General features: G+C 50.5%; 1 protein-coding gene across 1 annotated transcript in view; it reads left to right on the top strand.

Annotated features, from left to right (window-relative positions):
* Positions 1 to 7,846: 7,846 nt before the first annotated feature.
* ATP11C (ATPase phospholipid transporting 11C) overlaps positions 7,847 to 17,708 on the top strand; it is an 82,483-nt gene continuing 72,621 nt past the window's right edge. Inside the window, exon 1 of the mRNA XM_044426986.1 lies at positions 7,847 to 8,021. Within this exon, the coding sequence (XP_044282921.1) occupies positions 7,995 to 8,021 (27 nt within the window). The 5' untranslated portion in view covers positions 7,847 to 7,994. The remainder of the gene's footprint in view (positions 8,022 to 17,708) is intronic.

The raw sequence follows: 17,708 nt of genomic DNA, 5'->3' as shown, positions 1-17,708 counted from the left end.
GACATATGTGTGGCCTTATGAAGATGGAGAAGAGTAGGAACGTGTTGGAGAAGCTGCTCATGCTTTCTGGAGTCTCTGGCCTTCCCCTGTGCTGACTGCACAGTAACATGCCTGGAACTCCTGTGACACCCCCAGGATTCTTAATAACATTCTGACAGCATAATCTATTTCTGGGCCAGGTGGAGAAAGGGACTGAGCAAGCACACGTGCATACACACCAGGCAGGAGAGCTGCTGGAGTACAATGATGGCCCACCTTCTCCAGGCCACACTGGCCAACCAGATGCTTCCAGAAAGTTCAAATGTTTAGACAACAAACATTTCAGGGCTGTCACTGATCTGCAACTGAGTTTCAGATGTTCCATTTAACCATCTGGGCTGGCTCCAAGTTCTTAGGGGCTCTCTTCAGACCACCTCCCTTGGAGACTCTTCCTTCTCACCACCTTTGTCATGATCCACGATTGCTGGGCAAAGAGCCCATGAGCAAGCAAGGACAACACTTCTGCTCTTCCTGCTCTATGCCACTGGGGCAGAGCAAGAGGTAGGAGGACAAGCAGGTTGCTATGGAAAAGAGAAGTCGCTCCTAGGGGCTCTTGCCGGTGGGTCTCTGCTGAGGGGTGGGCCTGTGGACAACTGTGCCCACCTGAATTCCATCCCTGTGACCAGACATTGCCAGACCTCATGTCTGCCTTCATGAATCTGTCTCAGCCACCTAAGATCATGACCTTCCCTGTGACTGTCTGGGAAGGGGAAGAAGGAATTCTAAATTGACTGAATTTATAAAAGCTCTTATGACTACCCCTGTCCAAAGCAGAGCTAGAGACATCATGGGGTGGTTCCTAGCAGGAGAAGGTCAGCATCTCTCTGTACTGCCAGCGCTTTCCGTCCTGTTGTGGAAGTTTGATGGGAGACTTGGCCAGGAGCTTGCTTTTCAGATTAATGTGGCTGGCACCATCTAAGGATACTGCAAATTCTCAGTGGAAGGGGATCCCGCATCCTTGTGAAGGCCCTAGTTTAAAAACCTCCTGCCTTTGTCCCCTCCATGCCATAATAATTAAGCAAAGTTCTACATCACCATGGACAATGCAAACTTACTGTTTAAAAAGCCCACACATGAAAGCATGGATTTTCAGGAATTTTAGCAGCTGTCCTGGGAAGCAACATTCTGCAATTCACACAGCGATTAGCATCACCCCTTCTAAGGACAAGATTATTTTGTAGACCCCTGTTTAAAACCCAATTAAACTTTTGACCTTCACCACATTCCAGCCACTGGTTAATTGTTTGCTGTGTTAAAAAACGGAGGGGAGGGAGGGTCTGCTTTTGTTTGCACCTGTGAATTTCCCCCCAACCACTTTCTCCAGCCCACTTAACTCATCCTCTTCTTCATCTCCTTTTCAGTTTTTTTTTAAAGGCCTTTAATCCTTTTGGTTCTCATGCGGAAGCTGCTGTTCCAACATATCCATTTGGAATTGCCGCTCCTACCTCGGTGTCCAGTAACCCGCACTGCACCTCGTTCTCCTAATTTTAGCATCTCCAGTTGACTGGTCAAGGGTCCTTTCTCCGCACCCAGTGCAAATTTGGAAAATAGGCGTTTGGTGCAGAGCTGTAGCATGAAAGACTGCATCTGCTACATAGACTGATTACACCCAGGTAAGTGTTTCCAACCCTGTTCTGGATGGGGTTGCAGTCCCCCTAAAGGACAGGGTGTGCAACTTGGGAGTGCTCCTTGACCCGGAGCTGTCCCTGGAATCCCAGGTGGAGGCGGTGGTGAGGAGCGCTTTCCTCCAGCTTTGGCTGATCCATCAACTGCGCCCCTATCTGGATGGACAGTGCCTGGCAGTGGTGGCCCATGCCCTGGTAACTTCCCAGTTGGACTACTGTAACGCGCTCTATATGGGGCTGCCCCGAAGATGGTCCGGATACTTCAACTGGTCCAGAATAGAGCCGCCAGGTTCTTAACAGGGACTGACAGGTGTGAACATATAAGGCCGGTCCTTTACCACTTACACTGGCTTTCACTTGAAATCCGGGCCCAAATTAAGGTGCTGGTGATGAACGATAAACCTCTAAATGTCTTAGGGCCTGGTTACCTGAAGGAGCACCTCCTTCCATACGTGCCTGCCCACACCTTAAGATTTGGGGCAGAGACCCTTCTCCAGGTGCCCTCCCTGAAGGAGATTAGGAGGGTGACTACCCGGAGAAGGGCCTTCTCTGTGGTGGCGCCCCGATTTGGAATTCAATCCCCAGAGAGGTTCACCTGGTGCCATCACCTTATTCTTTTTGGTGCCAAAACCTTTTTTATTTTCCCAATGTTTTAAGAGCTGACTGTTTTAACTGGGGTTTTATTGTTAGTTGAATTTTTAGGATGCTGTGGTTTTTTTCACATTTTGTATTGTTAAACCACCCCAAGACTTTGGGACGTCAATAAAGTTTTAAATACATACATACTTACATTTCTTTATTTGTTTTACAGGAGAGAGGTCAGTTTTCTTTAGCAGTGCTGACTCCAAGTATTGGGAGAACTGGGGGCAGGTGCTTCATGCAGGTAGAGTACAGCAGTAGTTCTTCCTCTTCCTCTTCTGTTTCCTTCTTTGGTCTCACCCCCATGGACAAGAGTGAATGATGGATGAAATGCAGGTTAGGAGCCTTGACACTGGATCAGACCAAGGGTCCATTTGGTCCAGCCTTTGGTTTGACCCTGTCCAACCAGCTGCCCGCAGGAAACCCATAAGTTTTGTGATGTGAGCACAAAAGCAGGCTGCATTGGCGGCTCTTGCCTGCAGACCCTTGGTGAGGGACGGGCCCCCTGCAGGTGCCTGATTTGCATTTAGAGCCCAATTTGGCATAATGGCACCCTCATTTATTAATGGACCTCCGTGCCCTGAGAAGAGAGGTCAGGTATCAGTTCTCCAGGGACAGCAAACATGTTTCGCATGCAAACCCCCTGCATTCGGTGCAGGAGTATCCTTTCCCTGAAACGCCACCAGGCTGCCCTAGGCCGTGTGGACCAGAGGCAGCCATGCGGTTTGGTCTTGAACCCCCATCAGCCTCATCCGTTGGGGCCAATGGCGAGGGATGTGAGAAGCTGTCATCCAGAACATGTGACCCAGTGCGCACAATCTTGCATTGGGTGGCTCTAGTCACAAAGCCATGTCCAGTGCTTCCCTTTCCATGGGGCCTTTCTTCAGAACAAGCACCAAGTGTTGCTAGTCACTTAAAAGATTAATGGCCCAGTTTTTGATGGTTCACAGTGGGATTATTTTAAACTGAATCACCAAGAGCAGGGGAATATTTTTTTATTTTTTGAGAGGGCAAGGAATGCCCAGGGAAAGGAGGGTGGACCATCTCTCTCCCACTGTGTTCTCCACCAAAATCTACTGCCCACCCCCTGCCCCTGTGGAGCAGCCAAGCTTCGGGAAAAAAATTCCCATTTGAGCCAGTGGAAAGCGGTTTTCCTAATTACCATGGATGGTGGACCACTGCAACCAGTGGACAGAGGTGGGGCATTGCTGTTCCTTCCCCAGCAGCCCTCCTGAGGAAGGCAATTCAGCTAGGAAGAAGGGCTTCCATGGATACCAAGAGGCACCTCCCTCACATCTCCCAATCAGGACCCCAAACCTCTCCTCCCCAGCACCAGTCATCTAGGGGTTTCCTGCCCAGGCAGCCCCCCCCCGCAAAGGCTCAATCAGTGGCAAGGGGAGTTTTATGCTAAAATATCGCATCTCCTGGAGCATGTTTTTAGCCTTGCCCCTTTGTCTTTCCACCTGCCCCTTCGACCCGGCCTGCCATGGGTTAGGGTGGCAGTCTCCAGAACTTCTCGAGATGAAAATTTGGCCCTTGGGTTGAAGGTGGCTCCACGCTCTGGACCATTGTGCATGCCAGCTGTGTGCTCTCGTTCCCAGCTCATGCCAAGGTGGCGTGCATGAAACCTAAACGTGGAGCAGTGCAGAATAAAATTGGTCTGCAAATACAGCAAGGCCAGAAGCCACTCCTGTTTCATGACAGAGGGCCGAGCACAGACCAAACAGACTTGTGTTTCAAATCCCCCGTCAGCTGCATCACAAGCGGGTGGCATGGATGCCCTCCAGGCACCATCTCTTGGCCTAGCCTTCCTCACAGGGCTGTTGTGCAGATCCTTTTGGTAGACAAACAGGATGAACAAGCAATGAATCCATTAATACTGACATCCTTTCCACGTCATCCCAGCGTTCCCTGGTCAGCTAAACTGCTGAGGAATGCAGGCAGTTCTAGCGGAATGCTTATCCTAACACTGCAGAATTAGCGGGACCACTAGTTCACCGAGCCCAGTATTCCCGCCTGGACTGGCGATTGCTCTGCCACGCTTCAAGCAGGATTGGCCAGCCTTTCCTGGGGATTGCAACGTGGGACTGCCACGGGCTCCCCCGTGGCCCCTCCCTGCAAGGCCTCCCTTCATGCTTGTGTCCCCGAGTTGCCACTAGGGGGAGACAGCATCCTTTTAAATGTCTATTAAAGGCTTGGGGTGGGGGGATACATTTTCCCCTTAAGCTTGTTTGCTTAAACCTAAGTCATGCTGAGTCTAATGGGATTTATTTACTAATATTTTTTGTATAGGGTTACATTTTATACAATTGTTGAAATCACACGTCCAGAGAGCTAAGGCTGTGCCACCATGATCCTTTTTTCTGGAGGTCAGGAGAAGAGATTCTGTTCAGCCAGCCATGCAGTTTTTGTAGACATTTTGCTGCCTTTCCTTCTGCAATCGTGACAAAGGATGCCCTTTGACTGCATTCCCATTTTGTCTAAATCAGTTTGCATGTCTCTTTTACAGAGCCCTGGAATCCACTGGATCAAGGGCAAGTCAACACTCCATCACCCATCTGACAATGTTTAAGCCCCATATCACGATACCTAGACAGCTGAAACTTGGCATGCATACTGAGGGAACCCCAGGGTGGGTGCCACAGAGTTATTTTTAAAAATGCATTCATTAGTTTTAATTAACATTTGTATGCCCATGAGTGAAGCCCACCATAACATCTTCAGCTGCCAAGGGCAGGGTTATAGACATTGGAATAAGAGCAAAGGGCCACCCAGTGTAACATCTTGCCTTCCACTGGGATCAACCAGAAGCCAAGCAGAGCCAGTAGCTAATGGAGTTTCTTGCCTCTGCTTGAGTGACTGATGGTAGCCAGCTTGGCTCCGAAAATGCCAATTGCATTTCCACTGCCAATTCTCAGTTCCCTCTCTCCCCGAAATGGTCCTTTCCCCTTCATTTATTGGATCTATGTATTTAATTTCATTCACTACATTGCTCCACCAGCCAATAATCAAAGCTGCCTGGGTGGTTTACAAAGAGTAAAACTTTAAAATTCATTATATAGAGCAGCCTGCCCCAACCTGTGTGGCCTTCAGAGGCATTTGGACTGCAGCTCCCAGAATTCCCACCCAGCAGGGCCATTGACTGGGAATTCTGGGTGTTGTAGTCAAAACATGTCTGGGCAGCATAACGTTGGGGGAGGCTGAGATGGAGTATAAGAAACTTGCTGATATAGATGTATAAACAGACAACACACACTCAAGTATCCAAACCATTTTAAACAATAATCAGAAAAATCCAGTGCATGACAACTTCATCATATATTGATATATACTATAGGCTATAAAGAAGAGGAAGGTATGAACCTGGCACTGAAAAGTTAGCAATGTTGGTGCTGGGCAGTCCTCACTGGGGAGATCATTCCAAATAGGGGGGCCATCACCAGAGGCACTGTCCCTTGATGCGGCCTTCTAAGCCCCCCTTGGGGGAGCTGCCTGGAGGTGGTTCTTAGATGTTCCATGGAGCATGGTGAGAGATTGATGCAGTGCAGCATTCCCAGTTTATTTATTTAAAACTGTTATATGCCATCCCTTATGCATGGCATCTCAGGATGGCTTACAATCATTAACATCAAAATACAATAAAACAATACATGCAAATGTAACACGTAACATATAACCAATACAAATTAAATCAACAGCATTTACACATTGTGCTGCACAACCTATGGAGATGATGGTGGGCTATGTGGTGAAGTGGAAGGGCTGGATATGCTGCAAGCCATGCACCAGCCCATGCACAATAACCCACCTGGTTTTAAAGGGATGGCTTGTTGCTATGTGTGAACCAGCTCAGTTGTTTCCCTGGTGCTGGACAGTAGAACCGCAGGAAATCGTGAGCTGGTGGTCTCCTCTGGAGACATGGTGCATCTTTGCCCTGCCCTGCCCTGCCCTTTTCCATGCCATCGCCAGTCTCTCCAGCCAAAGCCCACTCAGCTCACCACACTGCCGTTTTCCAACCCAGCTTTGCACTGGGGCCATCCCATTCCAACCAGCTGGGGACCATGCTGCTCTTGGTGCCAATCCATCCCTCAAAACCTGTACAGAACAACACAGAAATACACCCATAGTGTCTGTAACGACTCTGGTGCAGGCTAATTCTGGTGGGAGGTTCCAGGAGAAGGGCACGTGCGTCAGAAGTGCCATGTATTTTGCTGCAACATTTTTATGCTGCTAAGCCTATCAAAACCCCGAGGCAGCTGGGCACGGGGCCGCTGAAGGGGCGCTATTATCCAAGCAGGGAGCGTGGGCGCCCATGTGTAGGAGAGCGAGAGCGAGGCGTACGAAGCGGGCTCAGCCCCAGCAAGCGCTCTCAAATACCCCTTTGGACGTCCGATCAAACTGGTGGGGCCACCGGGATCCGTGACGCGTGAATCGCCACGCGGGGGAGTGGGACGGATCCTGCGCTCCGTCCCCCTCCCTCCCGGTCGGTTTCTGGCAGCAGCTGCGGAGAGGCTGCGAAGAGTCGTTTGCTGGCGTCTCTGGTACTGCTGCGAAAGGTCCCCCCACAGCGTTTCCCGGGGAAGCCAAGAAGCCCCCCGCCCCGTCCGAGACCCTGGACAGCACCCGCGCTCCGTCAGGCAGCTTCGGCGAGAGGCAGCTTTGCGAAGCCCGCTGCTGAGGCCTGAGGCGGAACGAGGGCGAGCAGCGCAGCCGCTCCTCGGGCCAGCGCGGCGCAGCCCCCTCCCGGGCGGGCGGGACGGCGGCTGCCCGGCTCAACAGGCGCGGCCGCACCGGGAGCCCGAGGCAGCGCGAACCTACTACACCTCCCAGGCTGCTCTCGGGACAAGTGGGTGGAGAGACGCGGAGGGTTCCGCCCTTGGGGGACGGCTAGGAAAACGCGGGGAGGCGGAAGGAGACAGCGGGTGGGGGTAGCGGGGCCGGGCCGGGCAGGGCAGGCTAGGCTGTCGGATCGGCGATCGCGCGCGTGCGGGCGGCGGCGGCGGCAGGGCGTTGCGCCACGTGTGCGCTTTGGCGAGGTGGGCGCACGGCGTGCTCGGCGTTTGGAGAGGCCGAGCGGAGAGCAGCGCCTCCCAGGCCCGGCGGACGGCCGCCGCCGCCGCCACCCGCCGCCTTCCGGGTCGCTTCGCAGCAGCTCCAGCCCGGCCTCTTGGCTTCCCGCAGCTCAGCCGCTTCTCGGCGGCGCGCTTGGCTTCCCGGCTCGGCCGCCGCCGCCTCCACGTTGTGCGATGACGCCGCCCAGATCTCGCCTCGGGCCAGTCTGACGGCGTCGGCCGGGCACTGGGGCTCGGCGGCTGGTCCTCGCTCCCTCCCCGCTCGTTCTCCACACGGGTCTTCTGGCGGGGCTGCGGAGGAGCTGAGAGGAGCCCGCGGGAGGGGGGACGCCGCCGCGCAGCGGTGCAACGTGGAGGAAGAGGAGGAGGAAGAAGGCACGATGCGGCTGAGGGCGAAAGCGGCGCGCCGGTGACCGCGGCGGGGCTGGGGGCGAGCGGCGGCGGGACAGCCCCTCGGTTCCCCGCGGGCTGCACGACTCGGAGTTGGGGGCGGTGAGGCTGGGTCGGGCTTGTGTCAGTGGTCGGAGAGAAACCGGCCGATAGCCCCGGCCGCCCTCTGCTCCCCTGCGCCCCGCGCCCGCCGCCCGCCCGCCCGCCAAGACGCTGCGGCAGTTCAGCTATGCTTCGCCGGCAGATCAATCGCTTGGTAAGTATCTAAGCACCCGGCATCTGGGGAGCTAGCTGTCCGCTTGTTTGCCTGTCCGTACGAGAGCGGTGCTCGGGGCTGCCTCCCCTCCCCCGAGCGCCGGTGGAGCCCGGTGGCCCCTAGGTAAGTGGGGCTGTGCATCCACTCCAGATTTTACTCTGGGCAGTTGGAATCGACAGTCTCCGTGCCTGCCTTGCCCTCCTGTCCCTGCCTGCCAGGAGGCTGCTGACCTCCGGCTTCCGCCTCGGCCAAGCGCACCAAAACTAGGCGCCGGTCCCAGCCATCCTCTCGTGGCCTCCGACCATTGCCCGCTCTACCCATCCTGCGCTCTTGAGGCACTGAGCGCAGGCGGAGACGCGTAAGGAGGCGTAAGGGAGCGCGGGCCCGCGTTGCCGATGCTGGGTTCCCCTCAGCTTCCATCTGCCTCCTCGCCATCCTTTGAGCTCGGCAGGTTGCCCGTGGCCATGGCAGGTACTGTGTATCCCACTTCCCGGGCAACCTCCGCAGAGTGGCTTGGCAGAAAGATGGCGTTCGTCCGACCGGCGGCTCCGAGCACTTTGCGTTTAATGCCTTTTGTTCTTCTCAGCCGGGAGCGTGCGCGAAGGTGGGGGCGGGGGGACCCCGCAGTGGCCCTTTCTGCCCCCGCCCCCCGAGTCTGAAAACGGAGCAGGCAGGGCAGCCTGGCGACTGGGCTTGGAGGAGCCCGTTCCCAGGCAGGGCAAATGCGCCTGGGGCTTTTGAGGGGGAGATCCCAGGAGTGTGGTGCCGCCCGGGGGAAAGGATGCGTGACAGGGAGAGCGTGGGGAGGCGGGTGCTGTGCTGCTTCGCTCAGTACTTGGAGCAAGGACCCGTTCGCTGCCGCAGGAGATCCAGTGCGTAGAAAGTGTTTCGCCTCGCCCGGCTCCAGCTGGGCGCTTGCATTTCGTACTTGCATTTAGAAAACGGACAGAGAAGCAAACCTCTCCCTGCAAACAGAAAACGATCTCACCAGGGAGAATGGCGTTCTTTCTCAGTCCTGCTCTTCTACTCAGTCAGTGGCGCTAGGGGCTGTTAACGATCGTAAAATGATTAAAAACAAAACCTGGGTTCACAAATGGTAAAAGCCACCAGCCGTTAGAGAAGTGAAAAACCATTTCTAGCACAGCCTCTTGTGGTTTGCTTTTTGTGGGAGGGCAGGTTTTAGCAGAGGTATCTGTTGTACGAAGCAGCTTGGTCCATGTATCACCCATGATGGCCAGAGGGATCCTCTCTGTGCAGTGGCTGTGTATTTCGGAAAGCCCTGGAGCCTTTCTGCATGCCAAGAATAAATGACTTGCTACGCTTGGTCCAGCCAACATCCATCCACTCTCCTGTGTCCAGCAGTGGCTGGCAAGACGTGCCAAGGTGTTCGCAAGCAAAAAGAGTACAGCAGTTTTGTTCCTTGTCCCCAGTGTCCTGAATGGCAGAGGTAGACTGCTTTTGCAGCTGGAGGTTCCATTTAGCTGCATTTGCAGATAGCTGTGCAGTCCTTATCTTGTGCTCCAGTGTTCAGAATGCAGCTTCTCCCATGCCAGGAGTCATGGGTCCATCACTTGCTTGCAGGATCCTCAGGCTGGCTCCTGTTGGAAAGAGGATGCTGGACTGGATCAGGGGTAAAGCTTTGTCATCTCTAAGCCCCCCCCCCCCCCCGACTGGGGAAAACAGTTTCTTTTTTTTAATTGTTGGATCCTGGCTGCTGCAAATGGCTCCCTAGACCTCTGTAGGGCTAAACGGATTATTTATTTACTCAAAACTTTTCTATACTGTCATTTATTCTAGTGAATCTCATGATGGTTTACAACCATTGGAACAGAAACTGTTAAAAGTAACAATTAAAGGATTGAGTTAAGCAATTAACAATAAGGGTTGAATTAGCTGGTTTAAAGGGCACTTTCTCCCGTCCTCTACATTCAAACCACTATTGAGTCCCAGTTTCTTTCTTTCTTTGTTTACTCTGGGGGCACAGAGGTGGAGCACACATCCTTCCTTGGCTTCATCTGGCAGGGTCCTGGTGGTGAGCCTTTGATCCAATCTCCACATTAGCACATTTTGGGGTTGGGGAGGGCATTAAGTCTCTTCTTGCAACATGCAAATGTGTATTTATTTGTGTGTGTGCACACTGCACTGAGAATATCTCCAAGTGCCTGAAGAGTTTGCACAAGAAAGATAATTTTCCCTGCCTAAAGGCCAGGTGGAATCACCATGCTTCCTTAGAACAGTAAATTGCTTCGGGAAAGCCATGCTTTGGTACAAGTTTTCCAGTTCCTTGGTTGGCATGCTGCAGGTAGCCCTGTGAGGTGTTCAAAATTGCTAAACACTTGTGTCTCGCAAAGACTTCTATAACACTCGCTGGTGTGAAAGCCAGAGAAAACGCAATGCTCACCTCAAATGGGGGTAGTTCAAATGATTGGGCTCCTTGTGCCTGGAGCCCCTTCTTGTACCGCCAATTCCCTGTTCAGGCCCTGACATGTCCAGCTGTGTCTGAGCAAGATTCCTGCCCATAAAACTGGAGAACCATTGCTAGTCCCTGGAGACCAGGGGCGTTGAAGCCCAGACCTGTGGTCCAGATTTGGCCTGCCTGGAATCCCAGCCCATGTCCTCCCGGGCTTGTCAGTGGGTCATACCACCATCTCACATCACCGGCAGGTTTCTGCTTCTCCCCAACCCACTGGTATTTCCTGCTTCTGCACCACCTTCCCCCAGTCTCAAAAGTCACATCACCTCTCCGTTGTTGGCCGTCAGAGCTTCTAGGCAAACCAAACTGGACTCCCTCCTTTTGCCTTCATTCCCCAACACGCATGTGGCCCCTGGGGGCTTCTCTGAAATTGAATGTGCACCTCTGGCGGAAAGAGGTTTGACGCACCTGGTGTAGCATCTTTGGGCCGTGTGGCTCATCTGGCAGCTTCACTCAGGGTTTGCATCATTGCACAACGCCAACCCTGGGAGGTGTGGCAGGGAAGGGATGGCCTGGAGCACAAGGCAGAGGTGGGGCTGACCCCCAACATTACAAACCCCCTTGGAATCTAGTGTTCAGCACCACCAGAACGCCACTCCACAGCAATTCCAGCTGCCAGCCAGAAAATGTGCTGTTTACTTATTTATTAACCCCCTCCCAATGTTCTTGGAAAGTGTCCAGAGGCAACAAGGTTAGGCATGCTGGACTGGGACTCGGGAGATCCCACCTAGCCATGAAGTTCACTGGGTGACTTTCTACCAGTTGTGGAGTCTTAGCATAACCAACTTGCAGGGATGCTGTTAAGATAAACTGAAGAGGAGAAGGAGGATTATGTAAACTGCCTTCAGTTCCTTGCAAGAGGAAGAAAAGTGAGGTATAGATGTATAAATAAAGCAATAGTAGGACAAATGTTTATTTATTTATTTATTTATTAAAACATTTTTATGCCGCCCCATTCGCCGAAGCCTTGGGGCGGCTTACAACAAAAAGATTAAAATAACATGTTAAAATATATACAATAAAATACAAATATATAATATAAAACATACACTATAAAACAAGCCTCCCTGGCCAAATAAAATTCAATAATATTAACATTTAATATTATTAAATGTTGCCCACCTCCACTGCACATTGTCCTGACTATATTACATTTGGCCTGCCTTGGTACTGAGCGGCTTCAGAGGGAGTCGTTGCAAGACGTACATGCTTGGTTTCATATATTTCAAATATTCCTTGGCCACTATCCACGGCAGATGCCCTTCTAAAGTGGTGTGCGACAATAAACCATGTAAGTGGATAAGTAGCCACTCCTTCCAGCCTGATCGTGAGTCGCCTGCCAGATACACGGCGCTCTGGCATATTAATAACGCAAACAGGTCTGTCCTGCCAGTCTGATGTGTCCAGCAGAAAGCCACCAGGTTGCTTTGGGGAAGTCATCCAGGCAGGGTGTTATTACAGATAGATTGCTTCTGGCCATGCAGGCTTTATAAATGCTCTGTCCTTCATAAACGTATGCTAACCATTTTTGAAGAAAAAAATAAAGTTGGCTAAGAAAGCAATGTGACTAATACAAAATACCATTATTTCTCTATTTTCTTTTTATTTGCTCATAATTGTAATATTTTAACTAATTTTAATCTAATTATTCTCAGCCACAGCTTGTTCATTATGTAATTTTATTTTGCTGTATTTATTTATTGTAATTATTATGTTGTAAGCTGTCCTGGCACATTTGAGGAGAACAGGGTAGAAATATTGTAAATAATAATATTCTTTGTTAGCAGACATATTAAAATTGTTTATTGCAAGTGTAAGCCTGAAGTCCAATCTCAATGCCAGGAAGAATATGTGAAACAGAATCTATACATTACTGAAAAAAAATCCCAAAAAACAGTTGTAAGTCTTAATATTTTCACCACCCCATTAAGTAGCAGACTTACCAATTTTTCCTTCTGTCCTACCTGGAACTGTGTCCCATTGAACTTAGTGAGGCTAACTTCTGTGTACAGTCTGTAGGACTGCAATAATTGCTGATTTCCTTTTATTGGTTTTGCAGTGCCGTTTTGACTGACTTTGGTGTTTCATCCACCTTTTCTTTAATTGTAATTCTTTTGGAAGGACACCGATTTGCCGTTGTGCTTCTCATTTCTCAGGCAGTCAGTATATTTGATGATAAAGTAAGATATGCATTTCCTGCATAACTGCTTATGAAACAAATAGGATTTTCCCCCAAAGCAGAGTTAATTGCATGCCATAATGTTATTAATTTTGCTTCACTGGTCAGTTTCAAAGCAGTCCAACAGGTCAAGCCCATCCCACCAATAGGAGATGAGTTACCCTAGATGTCCATAAACCAAGACCTAGGCAAAGGACAGCGTAAAAATGCTTTTAATAACTAACTAACTAAATGAAATGAAATAAACTGCATCTCTAATGATGGAATCATGGCTTATTCTCTTCCGTCGCATTTCAAAGAGAACTCTGGGCATCTGAGCCATTATAAAATGCAGCTATGTTTTGAGTGTGCCCTAAAACTATAGCATTTTTAGAAGTTTGCTTTGCAAAAGAGGTGAGTAGTTTTACACTAAGATGTGCTATGCCTGTTACATCCTAGAAGGATCAGATAAATCTGTTAAGATGCTAATTATAATGGTAGCAATGATTATAATAGCCTGGTGGTAGAAGAAGCAACAATTTGTATGATAAATGCATGGTAGATAAATGTTCTGAAAATTGCTAGGATAGAAGGACTGACAGACCTCGCATGTGGTTCTTCTGGCTATGGGAATGAAACATTTTTTGGTGTTGCTAAATGGCAGCTGTTTATTTCATTTTTATTGGAGTTACTCTTATGAATTGGAAACATGGTGACAGAACAAGGTTAAGTGTCAAGTGATACAAAGCATAGTTTGTTAAACAATCGTGCTGTACCTAAATGGAATCAAAGGGCATTGTGACGGACTGTGTGTGCATGCATTAAAGATGTTTTGATCCAGTGCCAAAATGCACAAAGTGCAAAGCCCAGCTGGGTTTCATGGGGCAAGGAATTCCACAACTGAAGTGCCGCAACTGAGAACCAGCCTTTCAATGTACCCACCGTGGACCCGAGAGCGGGACCTCCTCCAGTCTTGGGGTGTGGGTAGATTCCTGTCCTGCGGATATCAGGGTCACAAACCAAGCAGCGCAAAGGAGTGTTGGAGTGGGACTTCGGTGATCCAGGTTCTTGTCCCTGCTCAGACATGAAACTCACTAGGTGATCTTGGGTGGTCACTGACTCCCAGCCTAACCTACTTCACAGGACTGTTGATGTGAGGATAAAATGGAGAAGAGGAGGAGGAAAAGGATTATGAGTTTTTTGCTAGGAAAACAGCAGAACACACACACGAGAAATAATTTATTGATTCTCAAGGTACAAAACTGCCTCGACTTGGCACCAGAAACCAATGGGGAACCAGCAGAGTTGATACTGGGGTGATGTGACCAACTCTTGCTCCTCCTGGAACGGCCTGATGCTTCTCCAAACTCAGCCCCACATGGAGTGCCAAGAGGTTGTTGCCCCTTTGTAGGAGTTTCTCTTTAATGAAGGGGCAGGGGTCATAAATTTTCCTTGCTGCTGGTCACAGAAGGCAATTTCTTTTCCAAGGATGTTTTTAGGGATGGGGAAAGAAAAACAAAGAGAGCTTTGTCATGTCTTTGTCCTCCTGATTGGTAGCCGGACTCAGAGGGCCTCTTCTGCCAAGATAACCTTTTCCAACGGAAATAACTATTTCACAGTAAAAAGCTTCTGGGAATCTACCTACTTCTTTAATGCAAGCCCTGGAAGAAAGTTGCTTGGTTTCCATTGCCTTGCGTTAAGTGCCTTTTGCGTAGACAAGATAATAAAGACCAGATGGTGGTTTTAACTCCGTTCCAGTGCTGATGTCAGCCCTGCAATGGAAGAGCAAAAAAATGAGATGTGTGGATTGTCTCCAAATTCTGCATGCAAATTCACTTGAATAGCATTTGCACAGGGCCCCTTCTTCAAGCTGGAGCCTTCCAGATGTATTGGACTATATCCCCCATCGGCCAGGGTAGCCAATAATTGGGGATGATGGGAAACCTTTGGGCCCCTTTTAAGAGCCCCCTTCTGCCCACCTCCTCTCCTCATGCTCTCTGTTTGGTTTTCTCCTCCCCTCCCACCCTTGACTTCAGCCGCCTCACTTCTGAGTTCACTGACCCTGCTTATTCTGATCTCCTGGGACATCTTTACTACTCCTCAGCCTTCCTGGCAGAATGGTCCCGGTGGCCCACATGAGGTTTTAATCTTAGACAGTTGGCCAACTTTTCATCTCCTAGGCATTCTAGCTGCTTTGTTCCCTGAGCAGTTGTGAACGTTTTCCAGTCCTCAGCAGCTTTGTTGCCCCAAATCTTGTTTGCAAACTATGTGCTGAAGCCTCGAGCAAGACCCTGGCACTGTCGGCAAGCAAAATGTCCAGCATCGTGAATGTCTGACCCCATCTCCTGATTCCGGTGTTTCCTGTCCGTTTCCCTGCTCCAAGCCCCGAATGGGTGATGCTCCAACTCCTGCTTACAGGGAGATTGTGCTATGCTAAGAGCTCTCATTTTACTAACTAACAAAATACATATGTATTTATACAGAACAGTTAAATGCCACCTCACATCCAAACAGAGTCCAAAGTGGTGAAAAATTAAAGATTGAAAAGATAAAATAAACGAAACCTCATATTGAAAGAGAGTACCAATATGGTCAAGCAAAAAGGCCTTTTGGAATAAAGATGTGTTCTGGATTTGCCCCAAATGGCAAACCGTTCATGTCTACCTGACCACGAAAGGCAGGAAGTTGCTCGAGAATGGAGGTACCACAGTGGAGGGTCTTCTGGTGGACACCAGCTGGGCCATCAGGTCCTGTGAAGCCACAAAAAGAATGCGGCCCGAGAAGTGTGACCTGGCAGGCTGCTAAGGTGCTGTCTCAGACATGGGCAGGTGGGTTAGGCTGCCGCTTTGACTTTCAAAATAGCTTTTAAAAGTCTTCAAGACTTTTATTTTGTTGTTGTTGTGAGTTGCGAAGTCACATCCAACCCATCGCAGCCCCATGGACAACATTCCTCCAGGTCTTCCTGCCCTCCACCATCCCCAGAGTCCACCCAAGCTCACACCCACTGCCCCAGTGACTCTGTCTAGCCACCTCATTCTCTGCCATCCCCTTCTTCTTTTGCCGTCTATTGTTCCCAGCATTAGGCTCTTCTCCAGGGAGTCCTTCCTTCTCATTAGGTGGCCAAAGTATTTGAGTTTCATCTTCAGTATTTGGCCTTCTAAAGAGCAGTCAGTGTTGATCTCTAGGACTGACCGGTTTGATCGCCTTGTTGTCCAAGGGACTCACAGGAGTCTCCTCCAGCACCACAATTCAAAGGCCTCAATCCTTTGGCGCTCAGCCTTCCTTAGGGTCCAGCTTTCACAGCCATACATTGCAACTGGGAAAACCATAGCCTTGACTATACGCACTTTTGTTGGCAGAGTGATGTCTCTGCTTTTTAGTATGGTGCAGGGGCTGATACATCTGGGCCCAAAGAAAGATCTCGTACCACCCTTGAAGGCCCACTGTGACGACTTTGCCAGGCATTTCAGGGAGAAAATCGCTCAGATTCGTCACAAGCTTGACTCTACTATTGAACCAGATTCTACTGAGGAGATGCCAACAACGCCGTCGAGTCCACAATTAATGGATGAATTTCAGTTGCTGCGGCCTGATGATGTGGACAAGGTGCTTGGACAAGTACGTCCTACCACCTGCTTACTAGACCCATGCCCATCTTGGCTACTTAAGAAAGCTAAGGACGGGATTGGGACCTGGATCCTGGAGGTGGTCAACGCCTCTTTAAGAGATGGTTGGGTACCTTCCCCTTTAAAAGAGGCAGTAGTCCAGCCAGTCCTAAAGAAGGCATCCCTGGATCCAGAGGTGGCCGCCAATTATAGACCAGTGGCCAACATCCTGTTCCTGGGCAAGATGCTAGCGCGGGTGGTGGCGGGACAACTCCCAGCACTCTTGGATGAAACTGATTCTCTGGACCTATATCGGTCCAGCTTCAGACTCGTGTATGGCACTGAATCTGCCTTGGTCGCCCTGTACGATGACCTGTGCAGGGAGAGAGACGGGGAGTGCGTCCCTGTTAGTTCTCCTGGACCTCTCAGCGGCTTTCGATACCATCGACCATGGTATCCTTCTGAATAGGCTAGCGGGATTGGGAGTTGGAGGCACCGCGTGGCGGTGGTTCTGCTCCTATCTCAATGGCCGATTTCAGAAGGTGTTGCTGGGGGACTATGGCTCTGCGCCATGGCATTTATGCCATGGAGTTCCACAGGGGTCCATCTTGTCCCCCTTGCTATTCAACATCTACATGAAACCGCTGGGAGAGGTCATTAGGAGGTGTGGGCTGTGGAATCATCAGTATGCTGATGATACCCAGTTCTACCTCTCGTTTTCCACCAATCCAGGTGAGGCAGTGGCTGTGCTGAACCGGTGCCTGGCCGAGGTAATGGGCTGGATGAGGGCCAATAAACTGAAGCTCAATCCAGACAAGACGGAGGTCCCGTTGGTGGGTGGTCCGGGCCTCGGGATGGGGGGCTTGGGCCTTGTCTTAAATGGGGTTGCACTCCCTCTGAGGGACAGGGTTCGCAGCTTGGCAGTGCTCCTCGACCCTGAGTGTTTCTAGAAGCTCAGGTGATGACCCGGATACTTCAGTTGGTGCAGAATAGAGCTGCCAGGCTGCTGACGGGCACTGGGCGTTGTTCTCATATAACCCCAGTTCTCCATCAGCTCCACTGGCTCCCGATTGAAGTCCAGGCCCAATTCAAGGTGTTGGTTATGACCTATAAAGCCCTCAACGGCTTGGGACCTGGGTATCTAAAGGAATGCTTGCGTTCATATATGCCCTCCCGCCCCTTGAGATCAGCAACAGATGCCCTTCTCTGGGAACCCTCTGTGAATGATATTAGGAGGGTGAGTACCCGGAGGAGGGCTTTCTCCACGGTGGCGCCCCATCTATGGAATGTGCTCCCCAGAGAGGTCCGCCTGGCGCCGTCGTTATTTGTTTTTCGGCGCCAGGCTAAGACCTTTTTATTTGAAACTTATTTTAATTGTTAATTTATTGGTATTTATAGGATTTTAAATCTTTTAAGCCGAGATGCACCGGGTTTTAATATTTTTGTTGTAT

This window comes from Varanus komodoensis, unplaced genomic scaffold (genome assembly GCF_004798865.1).
Source record: "Varanus komodoensis strain SLA01 unplaced genomic scaffold, ASM479886v1 scaffold18_1, whole genome shotgun sequence".
NCBI lineage: Eukaryota > Metazoa > Chordata > Lepidosauria > Squamata > Varanidae > Varanus > Varanus komodoensis.
Note: the sequence above shows the minus strand (reverse complement) of the source record. Positions and strands in the feature narration are given on the sequence as shown.